Source organism: Apodemus sylvaticus, chromosome 15 (assembly GCF_947179515.1).
Source record: "Apodemus sylvaticus chromosome 15, mApoSyl1.1, whole genome shotgun sequence".
Taxonomy (NCBI): domain Eukaryota; kingdom Metazoa; phylum Chordata; class Mammalia; order Rodentia; family Muridae; genus Apodemus; species Apodemus sylvaticus.
In genome coordinates, this window is record NC_067486.1 from 71,206,978 (window position 1) to 71,219,876 (window position 12,899).

Here is a 12,899-nt window from a genome sequence, read left to right on the forward strand (position 1 = left end):
TTTCTGATACTATGCTTTAGTTTAGTGACTTCAGTTATGCAAACTAAATACTGTTTTAATTTTTTAAAACAAAATGGTTTCTATGTTAAAACAAGTTAATGGACTTTAGAACAACCCTCAGTCAGGTGTCTAAACATAAGCTAATGTTTAAAGACCTATAAAGCAATTGTGGTGGTTAGAATAGGTTTGGCCTCCATATACTCATGTGTTTGAAGGGTTTGCCCACTGGAAGTGGCACTATTAGGAGGTGTGGCCTTCTTGGAGGAAGTGTGTCACTCTGAGAGTGGGCTTTGATATCTCCTAGTGCTTGAGTCCTGCCCAGAATAGAACAGTCTCCTCCTAGCTGCCGTTAGATCAAGATGTAGAACTCAGCTCCTCTAGCACTGTGTCTGCAAGCATCTTGCCTTGCTAACCACTTTGATAATAATGGACTAAACATCCAAAACTGTAAACCAGCCCCAATGAAATGCTTGCCTTTATAAAAGTTGCCTAGGCCATGATATCTCTTCACAGCAATAAAAACCTAATACAGAAGCTGGTACCAGGGACTGTCGTATTGTAATAGGCATGACCATGTTTTTGTTTGGAGGAATGGGAATTTGAGGACTTTGGATTTGGAAAGCAGTGGAATACTTTAAGTAGGGCTTAATATCCTAGTAGAAATATGGAAGACTTTGGGGTGGGGTGGGGCTGTCTTAAGAGGTTTTAGAGGAAAAGAGGTTTAGTATGTTGCCTACAGATAATTCTTGTGATATTTGAGTGAAGAATGTGACTGCTTTTTGCCCTTCTCTGAAGAGTTTTCCTGAGGCTCAGAAGAAGAGATTTAGATTAATTGCATTAACAAAGGAAATCTAAAATTTGCCTAGCATAGACTCTATGGATGTGGGTCACTCTTATGAAGAGTGTTTTGATCAAGATTGCTAGCTTAGAAAGGAATATTATAAAATGTATGGTTTAAGGATTAAAAGGGCACCAGAAAGTGGAATGGAACTAAATCCTGCCTTTAAGGATATTAAGTAGAATTAAGGGTGTTGTCATCCTGAGTGAGGAAACCCAATAACAAAAGAACACACATGGTATGCACTCACTGATAAGTGGATATTAGTCCAAAAGCTCAAAATAAACAAGTTACAATTCACAGACCACAGGAAGCTCAAGAAGAAGGAAAACTGAAGTGGGGGTGCTTTGGTTCCTCTGAGAAAGGGAACAAAATACTCACAGGAGCAATTATGGAGAAAAAGTGTGGAGCAGAGACTGAAGGAAAGGCCACCCAGAGAATGCCCTACCTGGAGATTCATCCTATAAACAGTCACCAAACCCCAACACTATTACGGATGACAAGAAGTTCATATTGAAAGGAGCCTGTTATTGTTGTCTCTGGAGGGTCCCTGCCAGAGCTTTACAGATACAGAGGCAGATGCTAGCAGCCAACCATTGGACTGAGTGTGGGGGTCCCCAATGGAGGAGTTGGAGGGCAGACTGGAGGAGCTGAAGGGGTTTACAGCCCCATGGGAAGAACAAAAATATCGGCCACCTAGATGCCCCAGTACTCCCAGGGGCTAAACCACCAACCAAGGGGTACACATGGTTCCAGCCAAAAGTGTGGCAGAAAAATGCCTTGTCAGGCATTAGTGGGAGGAGAGGTCCTTGGTCCTGTGAAGTCTCAATAGATGTCCAAGCATAGGGAAATTGTGGGGGTGAGAGGAGAGGTTGGGAGTTTTCGGGAGGGAGGAAAGGTTTTAGCATTTGAAATGTAAATGAAGAATATATTCAATAAACATGTATTTAAAAAGTCAAAATGAAAAAAATATCAATGCTGCTAATCATGAGCCCTGTGGCAAGAAGGTGATCCAGTACCAGTACCAGAGGGAATTTTCTAGATATTCCCTCTAGAATATCTAGACATAGCCATAGAATCAGGGAACCTTGAATTGATCTGCCTGGAACAGATTAGGTCAATCAAATCACAGCTCTGAACAGTCAGTCTGGTTCTAGGAGAGGGACAGGAGGAAGGATGTCCTAAAAACATCATATTAAAGGGGTGACCTTAAGTGTGAATGCTCAGACAGAAGTCAGAATTCCACCGGTGGTGTGGGACTGAAAACACTTATAAATGGTTTTATAAAACAAAAGTTTGGAGAGAGAAAGGGAAGAACGTAGGGGAAATTAATGAAAGAAAATGGATAAGCAGAACATCTATGGGCTCAAAGCCCAGTGGAGAGAAAAAGAATAAAGCAGTGGGAGCTAGAGAATTATTGTTATCTTACCTTTCAACTCTGAACAAAATGCTAAATAAAATAATAGTCAGTCTAAAAAGAAAGCCAAACCTAATTCATAACCCCCCTAGCTTTGAGATTCATTTGAATGAAAGAGTCTCAAGACCATGACATAGCCTTGATATGAGAGAAACAGCATTAGACAGAAACAATACAATATATGGAGATCTAAACTTGAGGGAGCCTTAAAGGGAATGGAAGATTTTCTTTTAAAAGTAGGCTCGATGAAAGGAATGGTAAGGGGAGAGGCTTTGGGCAAAAGCCCTAGAAAATGATAAAGTTAACTTTTTGAAGACTTTTATAAACGGCAGGAAGTTTTATTGGCAGGCACCATGCAGGAAGAGCTGCAGTGAACAAGGGAGTTCTGTACTGGCTGGTTTTGTGTGTCAACTTGACACAGGCTGGGGCTATCACAGACAAAGGAGCTTCCGTTGGGGAAGTGCCTCCATGAGATCCAGCTGTGGGGCATTTTCTCAATTAGTGATCAAGCCTGGTGGGCCTAGCCCCTTGTGGGTGGTGCCATCCCTGGACTCATAGTCTTGGGTTCTATAAGAAAGCAGGCTGAGCGAGCCAGGGGAAGCAAGCCAGTAAGAAACATCCCCCGCCCCCCCCCCCCCCCACTTCCTGACCTGCTTGAGTTCCAGTCCTGACTTGGTGATGAACAGCAGTGTGGAAGTGTAAGCAGAATAAAATGGTTTGCACAGGAATAGAAACCCTGACTAAGACAAGCACCTTGGAGACAGCCCATCGTCTTGCCCTGCTATGGATGTGCCTTCTCATGTTTGTCAGTGTCACATTCCTCATTCATTTGGCTTGGTGTGAGACCCTCACTGCCTATAACCTGCTGTGTTTACTTTTAGGCAAGTTTCCTGAAGATCAATATGAAGAGGAAAGTTCCTGAGAATACTGTTTAGATGAAATAATGGTTTTTCTGGAATTACTAATCTGATTTGAGCAATTTTAGGAAGTTGTCCTGTTTTAAATAATTTTGTAAAGTTAGAGTAGTTGATAGAAAGTTTAAAGTTAGGATTGAGAAGAGAATATGTCCCTTCCTTATAGAATGACAAGAGCTGCAAGAGTTAGAAAAAAGAGCTTAGTGAGTGCTCATGCATAACACATATGTAATTGTACTAGCAAGAAAAATAGGATTGGGACGAGTTAACGATGAAAGAAAGTATTCACTCTAGGTTGGGCCTGAGTTCCTTGATCTTGTGATCTAAGTTTGTGGCAACAGGTTTTCGGTTTTCACCATGAAATAAAAATGTTATGATTAAAGAACAGAAAGTTCTATTAGGAGTATAAGAACAGAGAACAAATAATTAGCCAGTCTTGCTGATCCAGACTTCAAAAATAAGATATAAGACACATGACCTGTTCCTTAGTAAGTACAGGTTGTTACCAACCAAGCTCAGGGAGAAACTTGCTACTGTAGACTTGGCCTGCTTAAACTTTGTTAATTTATGACCAAAGAATTATTGCTTTCAGATTACTATCCAGCTTGTGAAAGAAAGATAAGAATTGTTTAGTCAGATATGCTTCAAAAAAGAATATATAATCAATAATACTGTTGTAATTTCCTCATGTGTGATAATTTTGTTTTTTGAAAAATATGTTTTTGTGGTGATTGTTTTTAGAAAATGTTTAATTTGTGACTATTATGCAATTTTCCTTTCCTAAAGAGAAAAACTTTGTCTTAAGGGATATAAAAAAGGGTTAAAAGAAAAAAAATTACTAGAGTCTACTTTTGCTTCAACCTCTCTCTCTCTCTCTCTCTCTCTCTCTCTCTCTCTTTCTCTCTCTCTTTGTGTGTGTGTGTGTGTGTGTGTGTTGTTTGATTTTCCTCCTTTTCTTTTCTCTAATTGCTGGCTGCTATAGGCAGCAAGCCCCTTCAGTCACTATCTGGACTGACACCAGTCAGCCACTTTTAGTGCTGACCCCTGTCAGCTGCTTTCAGCATTGACACCAATTGCAGATGCCACATCTCACTGCCTGGTTCAATTTACCCTGTGGTGTCAAAGCTGGTCTTTGGCGTTTTACATCACATGATTTAGTTCAATATAGCATTTCTAAATACAAGCTAAGTTAGGTCTGCAGACCTATGGTACAACCAGCCATATACAATAGCACTTTGTATATTTGCAAACTGGTGAATGTGCATCTGACATGTATTCACTCCAGAGGTAAAAATAACACATATCTGTACAAGGTGATAGCTATGTTAATGAGAATGTACTTTTATCTCTTTTTAATGTTTGAGTGATCATGAAAGAACTTTAGTATGTTGTGGAATATTATCACTGAAATGGGCACTTTTGATTTATTCACACTCTTGGAGATTTTTCAATACTTCCCAGTAAATGTAACACTGTTTATGAATTTTCCATCTCAGTCTTTTATAGGAGGCATTTCCCTCCAATACTGCGTCTACACTCTTCTAACCTGCTGTTTTCTTCAAAGTTGTCAAATTTTGTCATTTTCCTGAATTGATTGTAATGATCAGGTATATTTCTTTCACTTTTTAGAATTTGGTATATTATATTGTTTGGCTTTCATGGTTGTGCCATGCTTCTGTTAAACGTATAAATTTAACTTGGTCATTAGCGGGTAATTTTGAGATTTCAAAATCAAATTTCTTATATTTCATTTAGTTTTTTATTAATATTGCTGAGACGTATTTTCCTATCGTTCATTTGTGTTTATCTTGTTGTGGCTTTGATATAATGTCTAATCTCTTCCTCTCTTCAATAAAGACTAAGAAAAATGTCCTTTATTCTTGAATTATTTGATAGAATTCTCTACAGAGTAACTATTGCCTCTCATTCTTTTAAAAGAGGGCATTTTCAATAAAATGTCTCACTATGAAAAAACTAAAAAAAAAAAAAGATAGAAGCACATGATGTCGAAAGGAACTTTCAATGCTATGCCTAGAGTTTTAACCTGGAAGACCTTGGAATTTGAAGAAGGCATATGAGAAGCCTGCGCATATATATTTTAAACAAATCACTTGCCTATTGTCTTCTGCTTCTTTAAATTTTCAGTTCTTTTGTAACTTGTATCTGTTTTCAACACATACCTGCTTTCCTAGAGTTTTTTCTTTATATCCTCATTTTCTTTGGTCAGTTTGCATTGGGTAAGTCCACCTTCTTAACTCTGCAGATGAATGAACCGTTGTACTGGGGGAGGGGGAGACCACTGAAGCATTGTCTTTAAGGACAAGGAAAATGAAATAGTGTTGAGTGAAAGCCACTGATTGCTGTCCATGAGCTTTGACAAGGAAGGCAAATGGACTGTTGGGCCAGAGTAATGTTATTTCCATCTCAGACCCTGGTGGCACAGCCACTCTAGGATTCCAGTGCTTCTGGAAAGAAGCTGAGACTGTCTCCTTCTGTGCTTATCTTCCTAGGTTATAATACAGCAAAAGGAGACTTAGTGAGATCTATCCTCTATCCTCGACCTCTGAACTTCAAACTGTATAATGATGCCTTCAAGTTCATGGTGTTCCTGGCCTGCATTGGTGTTGTGGGATTTTTCTATGCCCTGGGTGTCTATATGTACCATGAAGTAAGTACTGCGAGCAAGTCTTGTCAATCATGGTTTTTTAAGAGCTTGACCTAACTCCAGAGGGTTAGATAACATTGACTCTATATTCAATAATTCTGTGAATCAATGCTCTCCAAAGGAACTTTCTTAGATTGGAGAAATGTTCTATGCCTACATCTCCAGCATGAAAAGACTTGGCTGGAAATATAGCTAGCTTGGTAATAGATTGGTTGCTTAGCATGTACGAGTCTCTGTGTTTTATTCCCATAAACTCACACACACACATACACACATGCGTGTGTGTATGTATGTATAAACATGTATATTCACACAAAGCACTTAGACACATGTAAAAAAATGAATTTTCAATTTACATTCATGTTAGATGTAGAGCTATGAAAAGTTTTCCAGGGTGTTGGGGAAATGCACTAATAGTTAAGAGTACTAGTTGCTCTTGCAGAGGGTCTGGTTCCCCACTTCCACATTGAGTGGCTTACATCTACAGTAGCTTCAGCTCTAGGATATCCAGTGCCTTCTATAGGGAATTTGCTTTCTGTTTGCTGTCTAAAGCAGGTAAACCAGGAAAGGGGATAACATTTGAAATGTAGATAAAGAAAATATCTAATAATAATAAAAAAGGAATCACGCATTTACCAGGTTCATATGGGTGGGTGCTTCTCTTCACTGGAAGCCAGGGAGGGAGAGGCTGTCATTTGTAATCTCTGAGGGTCTTTCTGGTCCTGAGAGTCTGTTCTGCTGTGCCTTCCTGTGGCCATCAAGACACGATGGGATCCTACCTATAGACTGGTCAAGAAGGAGAGGAGATTATAGGTATGGATTTGAAGCTGGGCATCATCCAAACTGGTAGTACCAGTGGATGCTGGGTATTTGTGAATGTGGAAGGGACCAGGATATTGGTGGGTGATGACATAATCCCAAGAATTTCTAGTCAATGCTCATGGTAGAATCTAATCTCTGAACAATTGTTTTGAACTGGCATAAGACTGCCAGGAGGTATCCCTAAGGAGTCCAGTGCATTTGTCACTAGTAGAATGGAGTTTGGGAAGAGCTAGGTAGAATGTCAAGGCCATTGGGTCCAGACTCTCAGGCAGTGTGCCAGTCTGACCTAGAGAGCCTAAGTAGCTATCAGATAAGCAAAGTAAGCATTGGCACAGTCTGGGAGTGAAGTTTTCCTGGACAGAGCTCGATCTGCCATCCACACCAAGGCTGGAAGTGGGATATCAGAACTTGTGGCTCAGAAACTTTGACCCTGTGGCAGCAACTGACTGCATTAGTTCAGGATGAGACAAGTTTGAGTCTACAGGATCAAAACTCATCTATGTGAGTAGTTGGAGAAAGTAGAGAAAGCAGCTGTTGTAGGATAAAGTAGATAAGTAATGCATCTGGTGCAGACACTTGTCTGCCACAGGAAAAGAATCGAATCTCAGTATTGGCTTCCTCAGAGCTAAGAACACACTGGGGTGCTGTGATCTTGGCAACCTTGGTCCCAGTGTCTGTCATGTCATTATTCCATCCATCTATGAACTAAGTATGGCTCTGCCCCAGACCGTGAGGTGGACTTTAGAATTTAAGACAAACAAGGATTCAAGCTCTTACACAGCTCATGTACCTCAGGCATGTGCAGGTTTGCGAGGCAAAGAGATTTAAAAACTAATGTCAAGTTTTGGAGTGAACTATTATGATCTAAGACGTGCCTATGTGACATCCTAGGAGTTCAGACAGTGTGTAGAGATATGATGAACAGGGGAGAGTTGAGTATTCTTGAAGGAAGCTGAGTCAGAGAAGGTCAGGGAGACTTGGAACAGGGTTGCAAATGTCTCCTTGTACAATAGGGGCAATGTATATATGCTTTAGGGATATCCCGGGGACCACCGACCCCACCAAGAAAGTCAACTCACCAGGAATACTATAGGCCAAGGTCTAGGGTTACCAAGTGTTATAGGAGGCAACTGGGAGAAAGCAGGAAGCTGGAGCAAGGGTGGCATCTTGCTCTGCTGGGCCAACCCATGTACGGCCTTTCCCCTCTCCAGGTTCCTCCGAGAGAAACTGCAACCATGGCCTTGATCCTTCTCACTGCCACTGTCCCTCCTGTGCTCCCAGCTGCGTTGACTATAGGCAATGTGTATGCCCAGAAGAGGTTGAAGAAGAAGAAGATTTTCTGCATCTCCCCACAGAGAATCAACATGTGTGGCCAGATCAACCTCGTGTGCTTTGACAAAGTGGGTCTCAAACTTACCAGGTTGGGGGCTGATGGTTTTGATGCATGGCACAGCTAGGAAGGACCTCAGAGTGTGTCTTGCCTACCATTCCCACTATACAGCTGAGAAACTGAGGCCAGAGCAGTTACAGAGTTAGGTAGTTCAAGGTCACAGTCTAGAAAGCAAACTTGTTGGCTCAGTGGGTGGCAGTGTGGAAATCTTATCATGATTTCCTTTGCCTGCTGCAATTTAATACTTTCTGTGCCCTTGTTATGTTTTGAAACAGTCTCTTGCACCAATAATCTCCTTTGCAGGCAAAAATGGGTGGGACCTTCCATGTCGTAGCAGTGCTATGTTTGGAACTTACATGAATCTCATTCACATCTACCTACTGCTACTTGAAATGATAAAGACAGAGTGGACAAGAGCCAGTGTCGACATTCCTGACACCACTCTTTCTCCTCTTCTTCCAGGGGTCAGGGATCCAGGCTAACGAAGTGTGGGTTCCCTGTCCTAACCCTAACCCTAGCCCTAGCCCTAGCTCTAATCCTAACCCTAAACCTCTAACCTTAACCATAGACCTAGCCCTAACCCTAGTGCTAACCCTAACACTAGCCCTAACCCTAACACTATCCCTAACCCTAACACTAGCCCTAACCCTAACACTAGCCCTAACCCTAACCCTAACCCTAACCCTAACCCTAACCCTAACCTTAACCCTACCCCTAACCCTTTACTCAGGGTCATAGAGAGGTGGCAAAGGAGAGTATATTCTGGAGGGGGATGGCTACTGTTGTCAGGGAGTTCAAGAGTCCCACCACTCTTCTATAGGAACCGGGAATGAATCCAGCATCAAGGCCCCCTCACATACCTAGATTCTGGCCTCAGGTTGGACAGGCTGTAGTACAGTGGACTTGGCTGATCACTCCTAACACTAAACCTCTAACCTTAACCCTAGACCTAGCCCTAACCCTAGTGCTAACCCTAACATTAGCCCTAACCCTAACACTAGCCCTAACCCTAACCTTAACCCTAACCCTTTTAGTTTTAGTTCATTTTTGTTCAAATAACTAATCAACACTTTGGTCATTTTTTTTTTCAGCAAACCCTCTCTGTGGGCCAGGTGTTGTACACGGTGCTTGTAGAGCATCATGAGTGGCCATCCCTAGCTCTGAAGATGTTTAGCATCTAGCTGAGGATGTAGGGACTACGGGAGTAAGACAACTGTCCTACGGGGAGATGTGTATTTGGTGGGGGTGTGAGCAGGCATCAGCAGGTGCTTATCTGTCACAGGGTGGAGGCCACCTCTGAGCGTAGAGATGGCCAGATCAAAGCACAAGAATGAAAAAGGCACCCAAACATCTCACAGACAGAAGACCACAGAGTAAGGCTAGAAGCTGGACTTTCCAGTGAAATGAAACTGGAGGCTGATGTGGCAAGCCAAGGAGGAGGCCACATCTCAAAGACGAGCACGGGGTCTTCAAACACATACTATGAGTAACATTTTTGTAGAATTCTTTTGCTGTTCTTTTTATGGGAACTTTATGAAGAGGCTGTTAGTTTCTTGTCATTATGGCCAAACACTTAAAAGCAGCAAGTGAAGGGAGAAGAGATTTGCTTTGCCTCAAGGACATGGCAAGGAGGGTGGAGGTGTTCACACACAGCTGGAGTCAAACAGGAAGCAGGGAGCTAGAATGAGAGCGGAGACAGACTGTAACCTGCAAGATCTATGCCCAAAGGTTCTACAACATTCTTCTGAAACACCGCCCCAAACAGTCAAACACATGAGCCTGCATGGGAGGGTTAACATTCAAACCACAACAGAAGGGGTCAGCAAGAGATAGAGAGGCAGAGAGGCCTGGGAGAACTGAGGGGAAGCTGCATGAGACCTGGTCCTGCTGCCCTCACCCCAGAGCAGCCTGTCTCTTAGATTATTTTACTCTCTCTCTCTGTGTGTACCTCCCTCCCTCTCCCTCTTCCTCTCCTTCCCCCTCTCCCTCCACCTCTCCCTCCCCTTCCCCCTTTCCCTCTCCATGCCCTTCTCCCTCCCCCTCTCCTCCCCTCCTCCTCCCTCTCTCCCTCTGCATCCCCTTCTCCCTCCACCTCCCCTTCCCCCTCTCCCTTTCCCTACCCTCCCCCTCTCCCTTTCCATCCCCCTCTCCCTCCCTCTCCCCCTCTCCCTCCTCCTCTCCCCCTCCCTTTCCCTCTCCCTTTCTCTCTCCCTCCCCCTCTCCCACTCCCTCTCCCTCCCCCATCTCTCTCCATCCCCCTTTCCCTCTCTATCCTCCTCTCCCTCTCCACCCCTCCCCCTCCCCCACCCCTCCCCTGCCCCTTCTCTCCCTTCACCCCCCCTTCACTTGGCTAAAAGGTGCTCATTCTCCATTAGAAAGGAACTGGAGTGTTAGCTGAGCAACAGTCTGAGACTTTAGCCTCATGATCAGACTTTAGCTCCTTGCCTGCTTTTTTTTCTGATAGAATCTCTTCTTGTATACCCAACAACCTCAAACGCATCTTTGATCTTTTAGGAGGGCGATTTATAAACCATGTCCCCCCAGAGGCTGTTATTTTACTTCCATGTAACACTTTTCTCTGCATCCTCCTGCCATCTTCTGCTAAATATCCAGAGGGGCTGCCTGTCCACCAGCTTGGCAGAATTCCACAAAGTGTGGCAGCATGTAGCTAGAACACTATCAGCTAGCTACACTGATGGGGCATGACAAAATGAGGTCTCTAAACCTGAGTTCAGAACTAAGTGTCTATCACTACTTCAGTAGAAAGCTTGGACTGCAATTATCTTTAAGTTCCTTTTCCAGCTTTATATTATAGAACTCTTATAAACATGATGTTACACTAGAACACCCCACTGCTAATTTCCAACCAGTGATATATGACTGGGCTTCTGAGTGTATTTGTTTATATGTGCAGCCCCTGCCTTCTGTAAAACAGATTCTCTATTCGCTTCAGCCTGAGCCTGGGGTTGAACATTATGATAAAGGTTTTTCCTTTGCTGTTCTATTCTTTTTAGATTAGAACTGTGATTAAAATTTCACTTTCTTTCTATTTTAGGTTATTTTTGTCATGTGAGGTTATTTTTAAATAGAGAAGTAACACAGTCTCATTTCTCTTACCCTGTTGCCAAATCTCTCTATGTTCATGCTCAAAACATGGATGCTTAAAAGCGTAACCTCCCAACAAAAACATCTCATTTTGAATTAAGCTGCTAATTCTTTCTGAAATGCAGCAACCCAAGGGGATTTGGACGGTTGACCATGCAGGCAGGTTGGTGCCTTAGAGAAAGCGGGAGAAAATGTAATGAATTGCTCCTTTACTAAAGTCACCCTTGAGGAATGGTTCCTCTGAGCCTGCTGCCTCTCTTTGGGAACTGAGTGAACTCAAGAAAGAAGGATTCTTTAGTTCTTTTCATTTGGAGAGCCAGAGTGGACTTTATCTTCCCACGTGCCTAGCAGAACTCACCAACATTCTTGCTGGTGGAAGAAGGTTGTCCGGACTTTGGTTCAGTCTTCCAGCCTGTGGACCACTGTCTCCTCATGGGGTATAACTGTCTGATTCTCTACTGTTTGCTCAGTTGTAAGGAGGAGAGCCTTGTAAGCTTGTGCCTGTAAACTGCCATGCTGATAAGATCTGTTGTGATGGCAGATGATACCATCCAATAGGAAGCAAGGAAGCCCAGTGTTTTATATGTCCATGGCTTTAAATAGTGCATGTGGGAGCTGCCAGTGCCTGTACTTAGGAGTGTCCTGTCTGCCTGACCTGTTCAACAGTAGCCACTCTACTCTGGACAAGTGTAGAGTGGTTAGCTTAAGGCTGCCAGACCACAGAAACATGCAGCTAATGAATAACTGGAACATGAACATATATAACAGGCTTGATTCTATTTGCTTTTTGGGTTACATTAACTGTCAAATACTTTCCTATAATACAGAATATCAAATGACCATTTTCCTCTTGATCTGACAATAAAACTCACTCACAGGCATTAATTCATATTTATGATTAGCCTTTCATTTCTGACTGTGGGCTGAAAATTCTTTATCAACATTTCATTATGATCTGAATGGTTACCTTATTGGCCAGAGTTTTAGAAAATTAGGATGAGCCCAAAGGGAAAAGAGTGGACTAGCTGGTCTTGGAAAGAGGGGAAAGAACCCAAATTCAGTTTTTGAAAAGACAGCAGGTGCCCACTGCAGAGTCAGCTGTGAGGTGGCTCGTGCTGAATTTCCATGTATGGAGCCTCTCAGTGACAAGAGCAGCAGACAGGACAACAAGCAAGCAGATTCAAACAGAGCTCTTGCATAGAGTCACGTAGAAACTGGAGCCTCCTGGGGATCCTGCACGAGACGCAGATGGTCATAAACAAGGGTTTGGATGGTTGGATATGCTGTAGTTTCTTGGCCGCTTGGATCTTGTTTAAATCATGACACCAATGCTTTAACTATTCTGCTTTAAAAAATCAATTACAATTTTTTTATTCAGACAGGAACTCTGACAGAAGATGGGCTGGACCTCTGGGGGACTGTCCCCACTGCTGGCAACTGGTAGGACCCTAAAATGGGAGGTCTGGTGATAGATTCCTGTGGTGAAATTCAAATCTACCCTTGCCAAGCTTGGGGAATAAGATTCACACTGGCTCCCAATTATTTTAATTCATTTAATTAGATGTGCTCCAAGTCAGACAAAGAAAGCAGATCATTTCTTTGTGAAAGTCAATGTGAAAATAATGGGAGAGAATGAGGGAGATGGGTAAGGAGCCAAATGAATAAGACATGGATCAAACTGATCAAGGAATCAAAACCATGCTTGAGTACAGATCACAAGGCTTCGGAGGTGGCTGGACAGAAACCCA

General features: G+C 42.7%; 1 protein-coding gene across 2 annotated transcripts in view; it reads left to right on the forward strand.

Moving 5' to 3' along the window:
- Positions 1-12,899, forward strand: part of Atp13a5 (ATPase 13A5) — a 136,438-nt gene that overhangs the window by 60,883 nt on the left and 62,656 nt on the right. For both annotated transcript variants that reach the window (XM_052158013.1, XM_052158014.1), the window contains 3 exons: positions 5,680-5,837; positions 7,868-8,056; positions 12,530-12,591. In XM_052158013.1, coding sequence (XP_052013973.1) covers positions 5,680-5,837; positions 7,868-8,056; positions 12,530-12,591 — 409 coding nt within the window. The remainder of the gene's footprint in view (positions 1-5,679; positions 5,838-7,867; positions 8,057-12,529; positions 12,592-12,899) is intronic.